This window comes from Aplysia californica, unplaced genomic scaffold (assembly GCF_000002075.1).
Source record: "Aplysia californica isolate F4 #8 unplaced genomic scaffold, AplCal3.0 scaffold00026, whole genome shotgun sequence".
Lineage (NCBI taxonomy): Eukaryota > Metazoa > Mollusca > Gastropoda > Aplysiida > Aplysiidae > Aplysia > Aplysia californica.
The window spans coordinates 349,736-367,790 of NW_004797296.1; the positions used below are offsets into that span (position 1 = coordinate 349,736).

At 39.1% G+C, this 18,055-nt stretch overlaps 1 protein-coding gene across 1 annotated transcript; it reads left to right on the forward strand.

The window, feature by feature from the left end:
- The first annotated feature begins 57 nt into the window (after window positions 1–57).
- On the forward strand, window positions 58–17,094 carry LOC101847931 (anaphase-promoting complex subunit 15). Its single transcript, XM_005091119.3, has 4 exons — window positions 58–554; window positions 7,214–7,270; window positions 12,961–13,087; window positions 16,844–17,094. The coding sequence occupies exons 1-4, from the start codon at window positions 432–434 to the stop codon at window positions 16,849–16,851; spliced, it is 315 nt and encodes a 104-aa protein (XP_005091176.1). The 5' UTR covers window positions 58–431; the 3' UTR covers window positions 16,852–17,094.
- The last annotated feature ends 961 nt before the right edge of the window (window positions 17,095–18,055 follow it).

The window sequence follows — 18,055 nt, forward strand, 5'->3', positions numbered from 1 at the left end:
TAATGCATAAAGTTAATTTTACTAGATCTAGATTCTAGATTAAGTATGAAAAGACATCAGAGTTACATCCCATTAACCTCTATTATGAACTCGGAACATCAATCAAGGCTTTCTATTGACTTTTAAAAAAATATTGTTTGATTCACGATATTATTGGTAAACTTAGACAGGACTGACCGCGTACAAGTGCTTTTTAGTGTAATTTTACGATTGTTCTGATGGACACTAAGATCGAAACAACCCATGTTGATTAGTTGAGCGAGATCAAGTTTTGCAGTGTCCACAAACACTCATCCGACTGTAACCAACATTGTGACAAGCATCTTCCGACGTCGTTGTCCTCCTTTTACCTTCATTACCTTTTACTTTTAAATTAGATCTACTGTTTTGGAAAAAAAGGGAAATCCATCGCTGTTAACAGTTGACCCAAGATGTCACAGCACTTTTTTCCTTCCTTGCTGCCTAGCGTGAATGATCCATTATGGTTTAATGTTGATAAACCAAAAGATGACGAGTCCGAACTGGCAGCCCTGGAGGAGAAACACCAAGCTTGGGTAGGTTTGACAGAAATTTTTTAAATTATCAGTACTAAAATTCTTTTTTTTTATGGAAGTGGCTATTCTCATCCGGGGTGAGAATAGAAATACGATCGACCTCTCACCCCGGGTGAGACTTGCGGCCGTAGGCTATTCTCACCCGGTTTGAAACAAGACATGTTTTTCCTCATTTCGGAATACTTTCTATCGATGTGGATGGTCAAATTGATAAAAGCCAAGAAAAAATTACGTTACAGCACAAAAGTAAGCTAATTTGATCGTCTTCAAAGATGCTATGGCTATTTCACTGTTCGAATCGAGCCGAACTATGCGGGTCGCCATTTTGTTTTGCCCGGAAGTTTTACTCCTCCCCTCTTTCTCTCTCTCTGTCTCTTTCTGAATACTGTCTATCGGTGTGGACGATCAAATTGACCAAAACAAAGTTAAAAAATGATGTTAAAACACAAAAGTAAATTAATGTGGTTGTCTACAAAGATGCTACGGCTATTTAACTTTTCGAATCGAGCCGAACTACGCGGGTCGCCATTTTGTTTTGACCGGAAGTTCTCGCGCTACTCCTCTCTCTGTTTCTTTCTCTCTCTCTCTCTCCACTGCCCACATACAAAATTGTACGCTTTTAGTAGGCTACAGTTGTAATGGAACGTTTGTTCACGGCACAGAATTCTACAATTTTTCTGTTATCACAGTGTAGAATTCTGTGGTTTAGGGTGAACGCAAAATTTGTTGGCCTAGATCTAGGCTATAACGGTGAACGCGCACCGGGTGAGAATAGCCAAAAGACTAGCCTGCACTATTCTCATCCCGGGTGAGAATAGAGGTGGCCTTTTTTTATAGATAGAATCCTAATTTAAACTCATTATAACGATACTTGCCATGTAAAAATGTCTAGAGTAGACCTGTTTTCTCTTGGAAGATGGGGATGTTCTGTAACGAAGTGACCATTAAGACTCGAGTCCGAATATGCAAAAATTATATTCTGACTCTGAATTCAGTCCAGCATGACGTCCGTTCTGACTTCCGACCCTTGATGCCAAATATTTCCAGCTTTCGTGAAAATTTATTCGATTATAATAACGAAGTGACTATTTCTCCGAACGTTCGGAGAAATAGTGCCGATCTTTATTTCTCCGAACGGTTTCCGGCTTCCGGTCTCGTGATTTTTGGCCTATTTATTATTGTGAGAGTTCGGCGCCAACTTTCATTCTGTCTCTGGTCTGGGATTGGGAAGGAACACCACATGGCAAGCCCGCCTACAGACAACCTTCAGTAACACCCACCACACATCCACCACCATCATGCACATGTACACACACAAACTTATACACACACTAACTAAACATGATCAGTGGGCAACTTTTGAACGTATGACGAGCTGAGCTGAGAATGGAGAGACAGTATGAGTGAAAGAGCAGGTGAAAGGAAGAATGTACGAGTGTATCCACAGGCGACAGCAACTACAAGACGACAACACCGATCCCCCTGGCATGGTCCACAGCTCACGAACGAAAGGAATGCGGCTAAGGCAGTGTTTTGCCTATATTATTGTCCATGGTTTGCAGGGAGCAAGGGAATGAGTGAGATTTTCCTTGTGTGTGCCTGAAGGGAGGGGGTGGGGTGTGAAAATCATCTGGACGGGGATGAGCCGCGGGAGAGAACACGGGAATTGAATGAATGAGTGAAACTGGAAGAGAGTAACGACTCATGAGACCTGGAGTGAATGGATCCTGTGTTTCTATTTTTGTATACTTTGAACTGTTACTGAATAAAGCCCGAAAAACAAACACGCGCACGCTCCTCACTCTCCACTTACACACTTTACTACCACACACAGACACACTCACACACGCACATGCACACACACGCACATGCACACACACACACACACACACACACACACACACACACACACACACACACACATACACAAGAGCAAATTTTAGGTCTATTTTTTCTATTTCAATTTTCAAGAGCTAGTCTGGCTAGTCTAGAGATTTTTAGATGAGTGTAAAAACGTGAAAAAGAAAGGTTTCACAACAGAATGAAATCAAAATTAGAACAGCCCATAAACAAACACAAAAATTAACAAATAAGGGCGTGAGTCCACCTGTCTGAAGAAGACTGTCTGTTTTAGTTTTAACACTTTAGAAATGTGCGTAATTTTAAAACAAAGTACAGGATATTACAAGTAAATTATGGAATCGCACACATTTAAGGGGCCTGCCAGTGTCAGTACATGTGATCGGTTTTGGTAGAACGTACGCTCTAACTCTAACATAACACATTTAAATCTATATATTTATACATGTTATATATTTAGAATCTAATGAAGGTAGGAACATCAAATTAAATGACGTTACACTATATAACACCCCCCCCCCCCCCTTTTTTTTTTCCCCCATCAAAAAAAAAAGTGATAGAAAAACAACACATCAGAACAATTACAAGAAAGAAAAAAATACACACTAACAAAATAAAACACCACAAATAAAAATAACTGTAACGTATTCAACAAATCAACGTGGTGACAACAAGTGAGAAAGAGACGAAGTGAAGCTAGGTGAACTTTCTTTCAAAAGTAAAGAGGCTCGGTTTCTTTCTTTTTTTCTTTTTTTCTTTTATTTGACTTTTATTCTCCGATTTAGGGACCAAAAAATGCCAAAAAATCGAGCCACGATTGATTGGTCGCGGCCGCGACAAACGCAGATATCTATGCTAGTTCTATGTGTCGTTATCAATAACCCTCCGTAGATCCAGACAAGACAGCACACGAGTGAACACAACACATTTAGTTTAAGAGCAGCACCCTTCATAGATTCATAGGCAACACGTCATATCTGTAGCGAAAAACTGTTTGGAACTGTAGCGTTTCTTTATAAATATTTACTGCGGACAATTTTTGGACCGATTGAACCATATTGTATGAAAACAACCTTTGGTAGGCCTATATTATAATTATAGATCTATATAGTATCCGAAATTTGTGGAAAGGATGTGATTTCAGAGTGTTCGGAGAAATAGTGCCCAGCTTTATTTTTCCGAATGTTCGGAGAAATAGTGCCCAGCTTTATTTTCCCGAACGTTCTGAGAAATAGTGCCAGCCTTATAATCATGATAACAATCGAGACATGAGCTTTAATATCCAGTTACTAGATCTATCTAAACTGACCCTCCCTGCATCATAAGTATGAACAGAACAACCAAGTTGAGTTGACTTTGTGTGTGTGTGTGTGTGTTGACTATTGAGACTGCGCGTAGCGATCATGCACTCTCGGCTTGCTGGAGGAAGAGGTGTTGGGAAGAGGCCACGGCTGTCGGTTTTGTGCGATGTGATTTTGAAAAAAATTCATTACAGAAAGATATAACACACAACAGAATGAAATTAAATAATGTGGAAAGACAAATGGTGGTGGAAGTATAATAAATAAAATAATAGATCTATAAAGAATCTTAATCGGAATCGAGTCGGAATAGTGCTGGCCGTTCTGAAACCCTGTGTTGTGCTGTATGATATATGTGACTGGAGACACTAGTCTGTAATTTTTTTCACCACCATTTTATTTTTTCTCTTTTTTGAAGTGTGTGTTTAAGTAGATTAGAAACTGGAAAAGGCTCAGGGCTCAGTAGTTACGGGTACTTACAAAGTTCACTTGTGACTTCTCGAACCAACTACAGTCGAACCTGCCTTAACGGAAACCTGTATAACACGGAAACCTGTCTTAACGGAATCTCCCCGCTCCCCCCTTGATATATTCCTCTTTAATTACCTGTATAAAACGGAAACCTGTCCAACGCGGAAACGGAAAGAAAAATCCGCTCCCTTCTGAGGGTTTCACCTGTCTAAGACGGAAAATGCTTTGCCCGCTCAGCCCTGATTTGAAACAAAACTCGCAAGTTTGGTTCCACTGGCTCTAAACTAACGCTTTGGTCATGCAGCTGGCCGAGGAAGAGGAGTAGGGGTACAATTTGGAGGTAGATGTTACCCCATCATGTGAGCCCTGAGCGATGCAGATGGTCAGTGTAGTGTGGGTGTTAAATCTCACGACTGCCCATGAGAGTGCTCGAGTAGCGAGCCCCTACGGAAACTTTCCTGGATCCAGAAGCCAGAGGTGTGAAATTAGATTGACCAATGCCTGCCGCCCTGATCGTATGGCCAGCCGAGAAAAGAGTTCCTCGAATCGTTGTTACAATGATGGCAGTAAGGGGTGACATTGGTGGGTGGTGATAAGGGTGGAAGCAAAGGAGATGTTCAAACGTTTTTGTTTTTAATAGGTCAAACAGTGGTCCTATGAAAGGCAAGCACTGGTGGTAATTGGATAAGTAAGACTGTCGCATGTCATTATCAGACAGGATAGCAATTGAGAGGTGTGAAGTTTTGACCACTGCTTGCGGATCGTATAAGCGATCCTTGATCCCACCGGCTGGGCCTTTGAATCCCCCCCCCAACCTCCATCTCCACCTAAATTCCCCTGTCTAAGACGGAATTTTTTTCTGGCTCCCTTGCGATTCCGTCTTACACAGGTTCAACTGTACGTGGTTCGATTCTGGGTAGAGGCATGTTCAGTTGAGTTTATTGATTTACAAAAACGAAAGTTTTTATTTTACATCACAATCCTTATCAAGAGGTAGATTATGGTGACGACAGACTCTGACAAAAGAGAACTGAAGGACTAGAAATTATGTGGCCTTCCTTGTTTGTTTATTTTTATAATTTGGATCTGAAGGCTGAAGAAAAGCTGGTTTGTCAAAGGCAAGGCCACTTTTCTCATCAAATTTCTAAAAGCTGACCCTTTGCTCAGAATTCAAGAGAGACTGGTCAGTGTATCTATTTGTATTGAAGAACCTCTGAGAATGACATGACGTCAAAGAAGTTACACAGTAATGGAGGCTGCTCTGTGGCCGGCAACGCACGCCTGATAGAAGCCCTCTCTTGCAGCGGAAATATGGTCAACCTACGCTGTGCTCTGCCTTACTCTCGCACTGAAATCTAGATAACAAAGGTTTTATTCTGAGGTCCTTGAGATTAGGCAAGTCAGTAATAAAAATGCCTTTCACCTGTGTTCTGTTCAAGTGTACAACACTCAAACAGAAAGACGGAGATACTTTATTGAAAAACAACAACTATTTAATGGGTAGATTGCTTTCCATTGTGAGTGCATGCTAAACAAACTTGTATCTTGGTGGGACACGGTCTGGATCTAGAGTCTAGGTCTCTATACACATGTATTTTGTTTTCATACTAGTCATACACACCAAAGTTTATTGACTTCAATAAGTGAATCAGACTTATTTTATGTTTTAAAACCTATTCACCTCTTTGTTATTACTGTTGCCTAAATGTAGATATCTAGCGGCTCCATATTGAAAAAAAAAAGACAGAGTACGTCTGCAAAACAACAATTTATAATGAATAACTTCTCTGTTAAAGAAAGTGTATAAAAAATGACATCAAATCATATCAAATGATGGGGATCGGAGTGGGGTTTGAGTCTCCTTTAATAGAAACTCTACCCGATTTAAATCTGTCTTAATAGTCTCTGCCAAAGATGCCACCGTTTATGATCCCATCACTTAAAATCCATTGCTTGACCCCCCCCCCCCCCCCCCAAATAAACCAAAACAAACACACACACACACACACACACACACACACACACACACACACACACACACACACACACACAAATTCCTACTTATAAAAGTCACCTCTAAGATTCTACTCTGAAGTCTGAAGGGACTAATACGCTAAGTTCCCTATTTTTTTAGGTCATACTTTACTGAACAAAAAGTACTTCATAGTCATAGGTCATCTTCGCTCATACATACTTTACATACAATCACATCTCAGCTCTAAATCTCGATCAGAGGTACTATGTTTGCCTCAGAGAGAAGAGGGTCCATTTGTTGTAAGGTCCTTGCATGACTTCCAGAAAGTTCCATGGTACCGTGAGTGAGCGTTACTTTAGGCTGTGGGGAATGCCGCCAGAAAAGACAGTTTCTGCATTGGCTAGTGCAGATTGAACAGCCTCCAGTTCTTACTGAGACTGAGATATAGTTTTTAGTAGGCAAAGTAAAAGGTTCTTTGGGTTTGATCTGTAGCCTCTTGTTCCACAGCAACTTCTGTAATTAACTTATAGCTTTCTACGGGGGAGGGAGATTAAGGTGTATGAGATACTTTGAGAAGGGGATTAGGATTGTTTACTGTTGTGAAAAAAATTATTCACAGAACCACTCTATCAAAAGTTATACACACACACACACACACACACACACACACACACACACACACACACACACACTCTCACACACACACACACTCACACACACACACACACACACACATACACACACACACACACTCTTAAAGATAATAAAAGCTAAAAACAAAAGTGTTTGGAGGAAATGTTTTGGCCTGGTGGAGAAAATACAGTAGAGTCTGCTTAGAAGATCAATCTAAAACCAGTGGTAAACCAAAAGAAAATACTGTAATACTCCTGATTTTTTCTTCAGTCACTTAATGAGCAATACCTTTAAAATGAAAACGCAGAGGCTGAACTAAAGAAAATTACTTTTCTTTTCATGCGATATTAATGATAAGTTGTCTTGTGACAATCTGTTTACACTCATGCATTCTTTTCTTTTCTATCATGATATTGCAGATGAATGCTATTGCAATGAAAGACAACAACCTTGTCCCGATTGGAAAGTCATCAGAGGTAAGATTGTCAATTTTGATCCGCAATATTTGTATTTGTCATTGATTATGTTTATTAGCCCTCTATACTGTCCCCGTAGAATTATGCAAATTTAGATTGCCAAATTATGCAAGAAAAATGCAAAATTATGCAAATTACCGTAACACCATTCGCGACATGTTTTGCATTTTTTCAACAAGAATTTTCATGTTTTATGTACAGAAAAATTGAAAACAGAACATATCAGTATCAGTAATTTGGAAAGAAAACAATACACATCAGTCAGAAAAAAACAACAGAAAAATATAATCTCTCACTCTTTAACTTTCAGCTGTAGATCTATAGAGGAAAGAAAAATGGAAAAATAAAAAAAGGACATCTGGACCTCTGATGCTGGCACATCACTAAAAACAGGGACACCTGTCAAACATGAAACATCAGCAGACATGAGAACAACTTTTGATGGATTGAAAAATTAGAACATGCTCAAACTCAAGGAACAAAAGCCCTAACCCATAACCATTAATCAAGATCTTCTAACAAGGGAAATAACCAACTTTTCACTTAAATGAGACTTATTACATTGATTACTTCCCTTTAGTCACATGGCGTGGCGTTAATTGTTATGTGAAAAATGAAAAAAAACGTGAAAATTCAGATAAAGCGCAGGGAATCCAAAATTATGCAAATGTAGAAGAATTACGCGAAAAAGCGCGGTCTCGGCCGCACAATCGCATAATCCTACGGGACAGTCTATAGGAGACCCTATTTCTAAAAAGGGTGACCTTATTTAGGCCACATATGGCCTAAATAAGCTAAACCCCCCTCCTTTACCTTATTTAGGCCACAGGTGGCCTAAATAAGCTAAACCCCCCTCCCTTACCTTATTTAGGCCACACCTGTGGCCTAAATAAGCTAAACCCCCCTCCCTTACCTTATTTAGGCCACGCCTGTGGCCTAAATAAGCTAAACCCCCCTCCCTTACCTTATTTAGGCCACACCTTTATACAAAGTCACAGACAAATCCTATATCATTGTCTTTTTTTTTCTTAACTGCTCATGGTTATTAAAGAGTAAGCCAACTAGGTAGTAATTTCGGATTCCTAAGACTAATATTATGGGCATTCTTTAAAATTTTTAACTTGTTTTTAGCGCTTTTCTCAACGTAAAACGGATTCCGTAAAAAAACAATGACTTTATCTTTCTTTTTCAAAGTATTGTGCATATATTTGTGTGAAACTATATATTCTATGCTTTCATGTACATGAAAAAAGCTAATAAAGGCAAGCAAAATGTTCTTCAGAGACATAGATCTAGTAGTAGGCCCACTGAATTTTTTTTATAAACCGGGAAAGATGACCAGAAAATAACAAAATTATTTTATGATCTTCACTTGCACTTGCAATTTTTTTGATAAATTATAGTCTACCTCATTGTCTTTTTTTTCCATCATTTTTCTTCACTATTCATGACAACTGGCATGTATTGTTTTCAGTTATTATCAAGAAAGTGGATAGGCGGACTACGGGGTCTATCTAGCCAAAAGGATAGGTGGACCCCGGGGTCTACCTAACAAAATGCTAAGATTTAGGATGTGAACCCCGGAGTGAGCGTAGTGAAATAAGTAGTAGATTTAGGTTTAACTAAGGATCGGTGAACCCCGGGGTCAACATAGTGAAATAAGTAGATCTCAGTTTATTTTATAGTAGGACTGGCAGAGCCCGTGGTCAATGTAGTGAAATTATAAGTAGATATAGGTTTAATTAAGGATTGGTGGACCCCGGGGTCAATGTAGTGAAATCAGTAGATCTAGGTTTAATTAAGGATTGGTGGACCCCGGGGTCAACATAGTGAAATAAGTAGATCTCAGTTTATTTTATAGTAGGACTGGCAGAGCCCGTGGTCAATGTAGTGAAATTATAAGTAGATATAGGTTTAATTAAGGATTGGTGGACCCCGGGGTCAATGTAGTGAAATCAGTAGATCTAGGTTTAATTAAGGATTGGTGGACCCCGGGGTCAACATAGTGAAATAAGTAGATCTCAGTTTATTTTATAGTAGGACTGGCAGAGCCCGTGGTCAATGTAGTGAAATTATAAGTAGATATAGGTTTAATTAAGGATTGGTGGACCCCGGGGTCAATGTAGTGAAATCAGTAGATCTAGGTTTAATTAAGGATTGGTGGACCCTGGGGTCAATGTAGTGAAATAAGTACATGTAGATCTAGGTTTAATTTTAAGGATTGGTGGACCCTGGAGTCAACGTAGTGAAATAGGTAGGTTTAAGGTGGACCCCAGGGTCTACCTAACGAAATGCTAGTTAGGTTTTTAGAATAGGTGGAACCTGCGGGGTCACCGCAGTAAAATAAGTAGGTTTAATCAAGGTGTCCCGGGGGTCCACCAATCCTTAATTAAACCTTATTCCTCTACGGCTATGGTGACTCCGGGGTCCACCAATCCTTTTAAAATTAACCCTACTTATTTCACTACGCTGACCCCGGGGTCCACCAATCTTTAAAGAAACATACTTATTTCACTACGGTGACCCCGGGGTCCACCTGTCCTAAAACCTAGTATTTCGCTAGGTAGACCCCGGGGTCCACCTTAAACCTGCTTATTTATCACTACGTTGACCCCGGGGTCCACCAATCCTTACTTAAACCAAACCTTATTTCACTACGGTGACTCCGGGGTTTACATCCTAAAACCTAGTATTTCGCTTTGCAGACCCCGGAGTCCACCTATCCTCTTCAGGACTAAACTATTATCAATTTGCAATTTTCATTGATTAGCATATTTTTTTTAAAATATTGAATCAGAGATTCGCTTTCTAAAAAGTCCACTGCTAATGCTATTCTTTTCAAAGAAAATGACACAATTTGATTTTATGACATGTTGAAAAAAAAGAGTTTTAAAAATATCCCGAAAACAACATAAAATGATGATATAGATCTCTCTCTCTCTCTCTCTCTCTATATATATATATATATATGTGTGTGTGTGTGTGTATTTTATTATATGTATACTAAAAGACTGAGCAGAGGCTTACAATGTAAATTCTCTGCTCTACAAGTAGAGAAAATCTTAAGTTTGCGCAAAACAGATTTTAGAAAAAAAGTTGGATCTAATTATTCTAATAAAAGTAAAAGTGATTGTTATGCTGAGATTTGTTATTATTAACTCTGGAAATACAGTTACTTGCTGAATCTAAAAGTAACTAGAACTGTGCAATTCGTTTTATTTCAATTCCAAAGCCCAAAGGCATAGCAATAATAAGTTAGATCTAGATCTAGCAGTTGTAGGCTCTCTGGCTACTTCTAGCATAGGCCTGCTACTACTGATTCTAGACAGGGAATCTAGATCTTGCTATCGCCTGCACTATTTAAGTCAAATATATGGTAAAATAAAAACAAAACTGAATTTTTTGTCAGTCAGTACATCCCAATTGCCATAGCCGCACGTATTAATAGTTGAATAATGCGATACCGAAGCAACACGTTATCACAGTGTGCAGGGGAGAGCGAGGTGCTCGGTCGATTCGGTGGTTCGGCTTTTGTAGATCTATGCATTTTTTACGGAAAGCCCTATTACCTGGCCTATTACTAGATCTATTAGTGTTGTGAAAACTTCAACCTCTACAGCTCAGGCGTCAAAAGATGCTGGAAAATAATAATGCGTCCTGAAGTTTCATAATTTATTTTTATACAGCATAACACAGTACACAGCCAGTAGTTTTTATTTCACCGAGTTATAAAAATGGCCTTCGTATAAAAATTGCCTTGTTTTCAGAAGCAAATTTTAATAGTTCTAGTTCTACCGAATCGATTTTCACGCGAATTCAACCATTTTGATGATCTTTGTTTTCCTTTTAAAAAGATGTAGATCTAGGCCTGTCGGATGTGGCAGTGTGATTAACACTGAGTTGTTTAGATCTAGATCTAGACCCATCAAAACACGAGGCGTCGTGGCCGATCACAAAAGTCTACGGGCTTATCGAGGCCGATTCGCCCTGCTGCGAGCACGTTCACTAAACTGCCTATAGATAGAATCTACTACCAAATATTCTCTACACGATCTTTGCTACTACTACTACTAGGCCTACTAGCCTACATGTACTACTACGAGACAGTAAGAGAGAGTGTCACTCAGACAAAGATAGTGTAACTTTGACTCAGCCACGTAGTGTACACACTTTTTATACCCCAAATTTAACCCGGAAGTCCATTCGGAGGATTTGACCTTTTCACTTGACCAAAGTGTGCCAAAATGGTAGCCTAGCTTTTGCCCCTCCATGAAGGAAAAATCTGGCCCTCATTCAAACCATTGGGATTGAGCAAAATTTTGCGTATTGTGCTTTGTTCTTTACAATATTCATTATGGTTATGATTTATAAGTTGTACACTGAGACAAAACCGTACTAAATGAGAAAGGTGCACCATTATGAAAGTGGAATGAACTCAGTTGCCTGAAAAGGGTAGTTTGAGCATGTGTGGCCTATATAAGCTAAACCCCCCTCCCTTACCTTATTTAGGCCACAGTCCACTGTGGCCTGAATAAGCTAAACCCCCCTCCCTTACCTTATTTAGGCCACAGTCCACTGTGGCCTAAATAAGCTAAACCCCCCTCCCTTACCTTATTTAGGCCATATGTGGCCTAAATAAGCACTCCCTTCTAAAAATCTAACGCTCTGCTAAACAGTTCAAGTTTAACACATGTATCATGATTCTAAATTATTGGTACCCCCACCAGGGCTGTGCTACTGACTGAAGTAGTCTTTAGGCCATTCCCAAAGGGGGGATAGTAACATGTTCTTATGCACAGTAATTGTAAATAAATGGGCTGATTTATCAATGTCATGCTCATATTGTGCCGAAACAACGTAGGGGGAACTGCTGCTTTTTCTTTCCTCATCCTTACTAACGTCATTTTTTCCTCTACTTCTTTTGTATGTTTGCCATTCACTTGTGAACTGCTATTTCTGGGGTGCCTTTATAGTCGAAGCAGACTTTGTGCTGTTGAGGCTAGAGAGGTGAGCAGAGTAAGCCTGATTCCCTGTTTGGACTTCTCTGTTGACATCCACCCCATGGCGCTCATGATATATGACCTTGTGCTGTTGCAAGCACTGTAAAACCTTCCTAAAACAAAAAAAAAGTACCCATAAGTTATTGATAGGTGTACTCTCCAAAATTCTGTTATACTTAATTAACACTCCTCCTTTGAGCATTTTTTTGTACTGCCCTTCTTGTTTTGCTGATCACTCTTTCCCCTTCCACTTCAAGAAGTGCTGTCAAACCATGCTTTATACTGCCAATATGGCATTTTGAGATAGCAGCTAGTTAAAGCAGCTACTGACTGAATTAGTGTAGATCAGTGTGTGGATGTGCTAGTAATGAGCAATGGTCAAAAAAGACCTTTGCTAATCTAGTAGTTACAGTTAGTATTACATTACCAATTTATTGTGAAGTAGACTTCACTGTAACTCCGATTTTGTCCGCGTTTAAGCCACTTATTGTTGAAAAGTTTGTATTTATTTTGGATGGAGATGTTGACTGGTATGGTCGTTGAGAAACTACCGCTACCGATGTTTATCAATAAATTTTCTCAAACCCCAAAACTATACCTTTTTTTGAAGTTCCTATATATGGTTATAAAAATATGGGAAAGATGTCCTTTGCTGATTGTATGATCTTGACCAATCTCATTTTATTGCAGCATTTGGAAGAAGAAGAAGAGGAAGAAGATGAAGAAGAATGTGAAGAGGAGGAAGAAAGTGACACTAATGATGACCCAGACACAGATATGATGGATGAACGAGACTCTAACGATGAAGCGAGTACTTGTAAGTACAGTATTCTTAACGTGTATCTACTATTAAAATTTGTGATTAATCATATCTTTTCATTGATGAAAGTCACTTAGGTTTCATTTGCGCTGCATATAACTGAATGAATGCGATTGAGAAATTTCTTACCATTAACTATTCTCTTGTGCAAAGTGTTGTTACCAGATCCTTATCTTCCAAAGTTCCTCCTGAGTCTTACCAGACTAAAATAGTCATTAGTCTATTCTCTTGGTCTTGAGCAAGTGCTCTTTATCATCCATATTTGATAATAATGCTGATAATAATAATAATAGCTTGTACGTCAATGTCTGATGACGATCAATACATCTGCAAAGGAGAATATTTCTCCTGTGAAATAGAAAAATTAAAGGTTAGGATGACTTGTGGCTTCTGCTGTGGCTGATGAGATCAATTCTGGCAGAGAAGAGTTTGCCACATTTTGAACCTTTAAAAGCTCCATGTCCATTTGTGGATGTTTGCAGCCTCTGGGCTTCTTTCTTGGCTTCATCCATATTTAAAGTTAAAAGAATTGCGTTTCTGGAGATAGGCTGCAGTTTTAGGTTACAATTTTTCAATTCGCTGAATTTGATTTTCATATAAATCTCTCATTACTTGCAATATCATAATAGTTACTTTATGATCAATTTTTCTCCTTCTCCTTTTTGACTGACACCAGAGGTAAGGTTCTTCCTTGCAAGTATCTTTCTTTCAATCTCAATTGATTAACATTTTTGCTACAATACAAAACTGGATGTATTGCATGGTGCCATACCAAAAAAATATAGTGTATATAGTCTGTGTTGGGCCACACCTCTGTGTAAGCAAAGTCTTTCACCATACTAAGTTTAAAAAAAAAAAATAGTAGAGGGTTTTACGGCGCTCGCAACTGCATAAGGTCATATGAGCGCCTAGGGGTGGGTGTCAACAGAGGTCTTTTTACAGGGAATCAGACTTAGACTGCTCACCTCTCTAGCTTCGACAGCACAAGGTCTGTTTCGACTATCAAGGCACCCCAAAATAGCACGTCACAAGAGAGTGACAAACATACAAAAGAAGTAAAGGAAAATGACAATAGTAGGGATCTGGAAAGAAAAAGCAGCAGTTCCCTGTTGTAGATCAGGCACAGTTATGAGCGTGACATGAGTCAGCCCATTTACAATTCTACTATGCTTGAACGAGAAATGTCCCCCCTTTGGGAATGGCCTAAAGACACTTCAATCAGTGGCATTGCGGCGGGGGGTATACTAAGTTTATTTGAGTTTAATCCAAGTAATTCTTAACAGCTAGCAACTTGTTCATTTACCAAGATTTGTGTCTTAACAGTTGTGAAAGTTTTTAAAACAGTTCGTTATTTGGCTTGTTGAGGTCATTGTTGGATCTAACAGTTTGGAAATAGCATCATCATGGCAAGTGAATGTAAAAGTTGGCAGGAGAAGGCAAAGTGATTTAGATTTAGACAATGATAATAAAGTGATTCAGAAGTTGGGACATTCAGTGACTATGATAGACCTTGTGTATATTGAAGTTGAATCAACTGATCAAGTTAGTGATTATGGTGGATTTGATTTACATATTTTTATTGATTATAACTCAACGTATGTCCTCGGGAAAGTACTTTTTCTCTGCCTGGTTAAATATTTCTTCATTCATTTCAAAGTGCACGATATTTTGGTATAAGAATATGCTACTGTACAGTAAATGCTTTAATCCAGTTTTTGAGAACCGTATCATGAGGACACCAGAGTTTTTAAAAAAATGTTACCAGAACATGGAAAAAAAACTCGTGTACTGAATAAGTTGCCTATGGTGGTAGGTACAGTGGACCTTGTCTATAAAAAGACCACTGGGAAGGACGTGATGATATCCCTGTCATAATCTTATCTCGTTAAAGACGGATGAATTTTATATATAATATCTGTTACTCATAATTAACAAATAGTATCTTTAAAAAAAAATTATACATAGATTGCCCGCTGACAATTTATCACTTATTTCTCCATCCTTGATCAGTGATAAATTGGTTCCTCGTCTTTATCTTTCTTTTTCTAGTATCTTATTCTTAGTCTCATGGAGGTTGACTAGACATAAAATGTGATGCAGGGGAAGCTGAATGAAAACTATAATTGTTTTATTTAGCGCTTACCGTGCTCTACACCAGGCTCTGTACGCTTATCAACTTTTTATATAATCAAATAGTTACCACAGTTGGGAAAATTAACGCAAGTGACCGATCTGCGGTAGATCTAGCACTGCTGCCTACTTTTCATTGAATCATTTACTCCTGTTTCAAGTCTCACCACCCCAATGGGAGACAATGTGATGGTGTGGTGCCAAACCAAGGTCACGTTAAGCCGCTGATTGGAACATTTGCATCAACTTCAAAGTGTATCAAGCTCCCCGCCACACTCATGATATGATTCGTCATAAAATGTGTTGGCTAATATCTATACAATCAACTTTGGCCTCCTGTGGGTCATGCAGGTGCAACTCACTAGGTTGGATGTTAATTTGCTTCATTTGCTTTTTTCTTGCTTTCTTTATCCATTTCACCATTTGTTTTAGGATTTTGCCAATGGTTGGACCGATAACTGAACTGAGCATGGCAATTTAAAAGAACATTTTTACAATGCATTGTAAGAGATGGGCCTCATGGACTCAGGGATTTATTATAAAAGCCTTGTTAAAAGTAGGATCCACTGTAAACATTATTTCAAGTCGATATATGAAGGGTGCAGCAAGGGAAAAATATGTATTGCATGTTACTTTTAGCTGATTTGAGTTGTAGTGAGGATTGGTAAGTATTTTCAAGTCTCCTCAGTCTCATTTATATATCCAGAGCTTAAGTTTGGTGCTTGGAAAAAAAAAGTCTATGCTAGGGGAATACGGTTGTCAATGGTCAATCATTTTATTTATTACCCCCCCCCCCCCCCCCCGCGCCATTACCCAAAAGTTACATTCTGTTTTTCCTCGCACCCAAATATATATTATATAATTATATAGTTTAACATGGATAGCTTGAATTCATCGGGACCGGCCTCTGTAAATTGAAGGAATCTGTAGCTTGGGGGATATGTGAACAGTGTTGTGGCATGGGCTGTGTCAGAGAATCAAGGGAAGCAACAAAGAGAGCAAAACAATAGACTGGGTGATGCACAACCCTTCCTCCCGCCCGCTCCACTCAAACCTAACTAGGCCTAGGGCCTAGGCCTGCTTGTCGAGCAGCATGCTAAAAATAACACAGCTGTTTCAATGGAGGTGAGAAGGTGGATTTATTCTGACCTTGTCTTTTTCCAATGTTTTTATTATTATTATTTTGTCTCAAGTGCACCTGGAAGGACATGACTTTGGACATGATGTGGCATGATTAGTTTGACTATTCTGTGTTTGTGTTCAGCTTGGCGTAATTTTTTTACAAAGATAAAGATATTTTTTAAAAACGGGACTGTAGGCACAGTTTGACGGATGCGTGATTTCGAGTCTTCTGTGTTCGACCTATTCGTGTTTTAGAAACAGAATTTCACTAGCTCTTTATTTATCTCAAACTTTTGCATACCTGCAATACAGTGGAGTTTGCATAAACTAAAATTTTTGGGACAGCAAAAACTAGAGAAAAAAAAGGGGATTTTTTCTTTTGGTTTTTACAGCTGTTTTCAGATTTATAACTGTGTTTGGTTTAAGTGGACTCCACGGTATGTATTTCAACAGAAAAGTCAGATATTGATTTGGAACGTTGTCTTCATTTTACTTTCACAGATGGATAACTTACCGACATAACGCAGCGATAGAGCAACTGGGAAATGTGCAAGAGAATCTTCATCGGATTATAAATTAGCAAGAGTGAATTCTTGGACTGCTTGCTGTATGAGTATGAGAAAATGTTATGAAGTTTTGAAATTGTACGGTGTGAAGAAGTCCTTGAGTTGTAAATATAGTTTCATATAGAATGACAAAATATTTTACCATGTTCTTCGTCTCTTCATTTGTAATAAACACCAGAAATGACACTTGAGTTTTTCTTTTTCAGTTTGTGAGTAAACCTTTTCTTGTATGTGCCATTTCAAAGTCGGCCATTTTCCTATTATATTTATAGTGTTTTCTACATGTGTCTGAATGACATGCTGTGCTATCTGGTCAACTTTACCACAGCAGCTGTTGTAATGACTGTACCAAGCTATGGAGTTTGCTTGTGTCACAGTAGTTCTATTGATTATACCTGATCCTCGAATGAGTGGTGGGATTTTTCTCCCTCAAAAGTCATTTGATGTGTAAGGAAAATCAAATGAAAATTTTATTCACTGTGTTTCGTTACATACACATGTATTGCCCTCCCAACACAGTAAAGACTTAATTACTTGACTATCCTGTCAAGCGGTCGGTTATAACGGAATATTGCTGCTGCTGTGCACAGTGCATAGACCAATTACACATATTATAAAACCTCGCTAGTTGAGAAATTTGTTGGTGATCCAGGGAAACAAAAAATGGGAGAGCCTACGTGAACCAACAATGAAGGCCGGAGTGAATGAGTGGGGAGGGTGTGGCATGCGCAGACAAGCAGCACGCATCGCTTGGTAGGCCAGCCCAGTCCGGATTATTTAGGCATACGGTGCCTCTCACTTCTCTGGAGCGGGATGGAGAGGTTACAATGCTGTGATAGATGGAGTGAATGTGTGACGTGCGCAAGCAGACGCAACGTACGACAGGGTGTGGTGGGGTGAGGGACAACACAGCGGGCGAGTTAGCCTAAAGCCAGAGCCCCTTCTTTCGGATCGCCAACGCCGAGCTGTCAACATTGCAAGTGCTAGAGACAGAAACCTGATTCGATTTTTGATCAAGTAAGACCTAGAGTTCATGTTGAACAAAATCGCCATCAGGGGAAATACAAAAAGGAATAAACAGAACACCAAATCATAGATTAGGCCTACTTTACTATTTCCCTTGAATTTATTACTGGATTCCTTATAA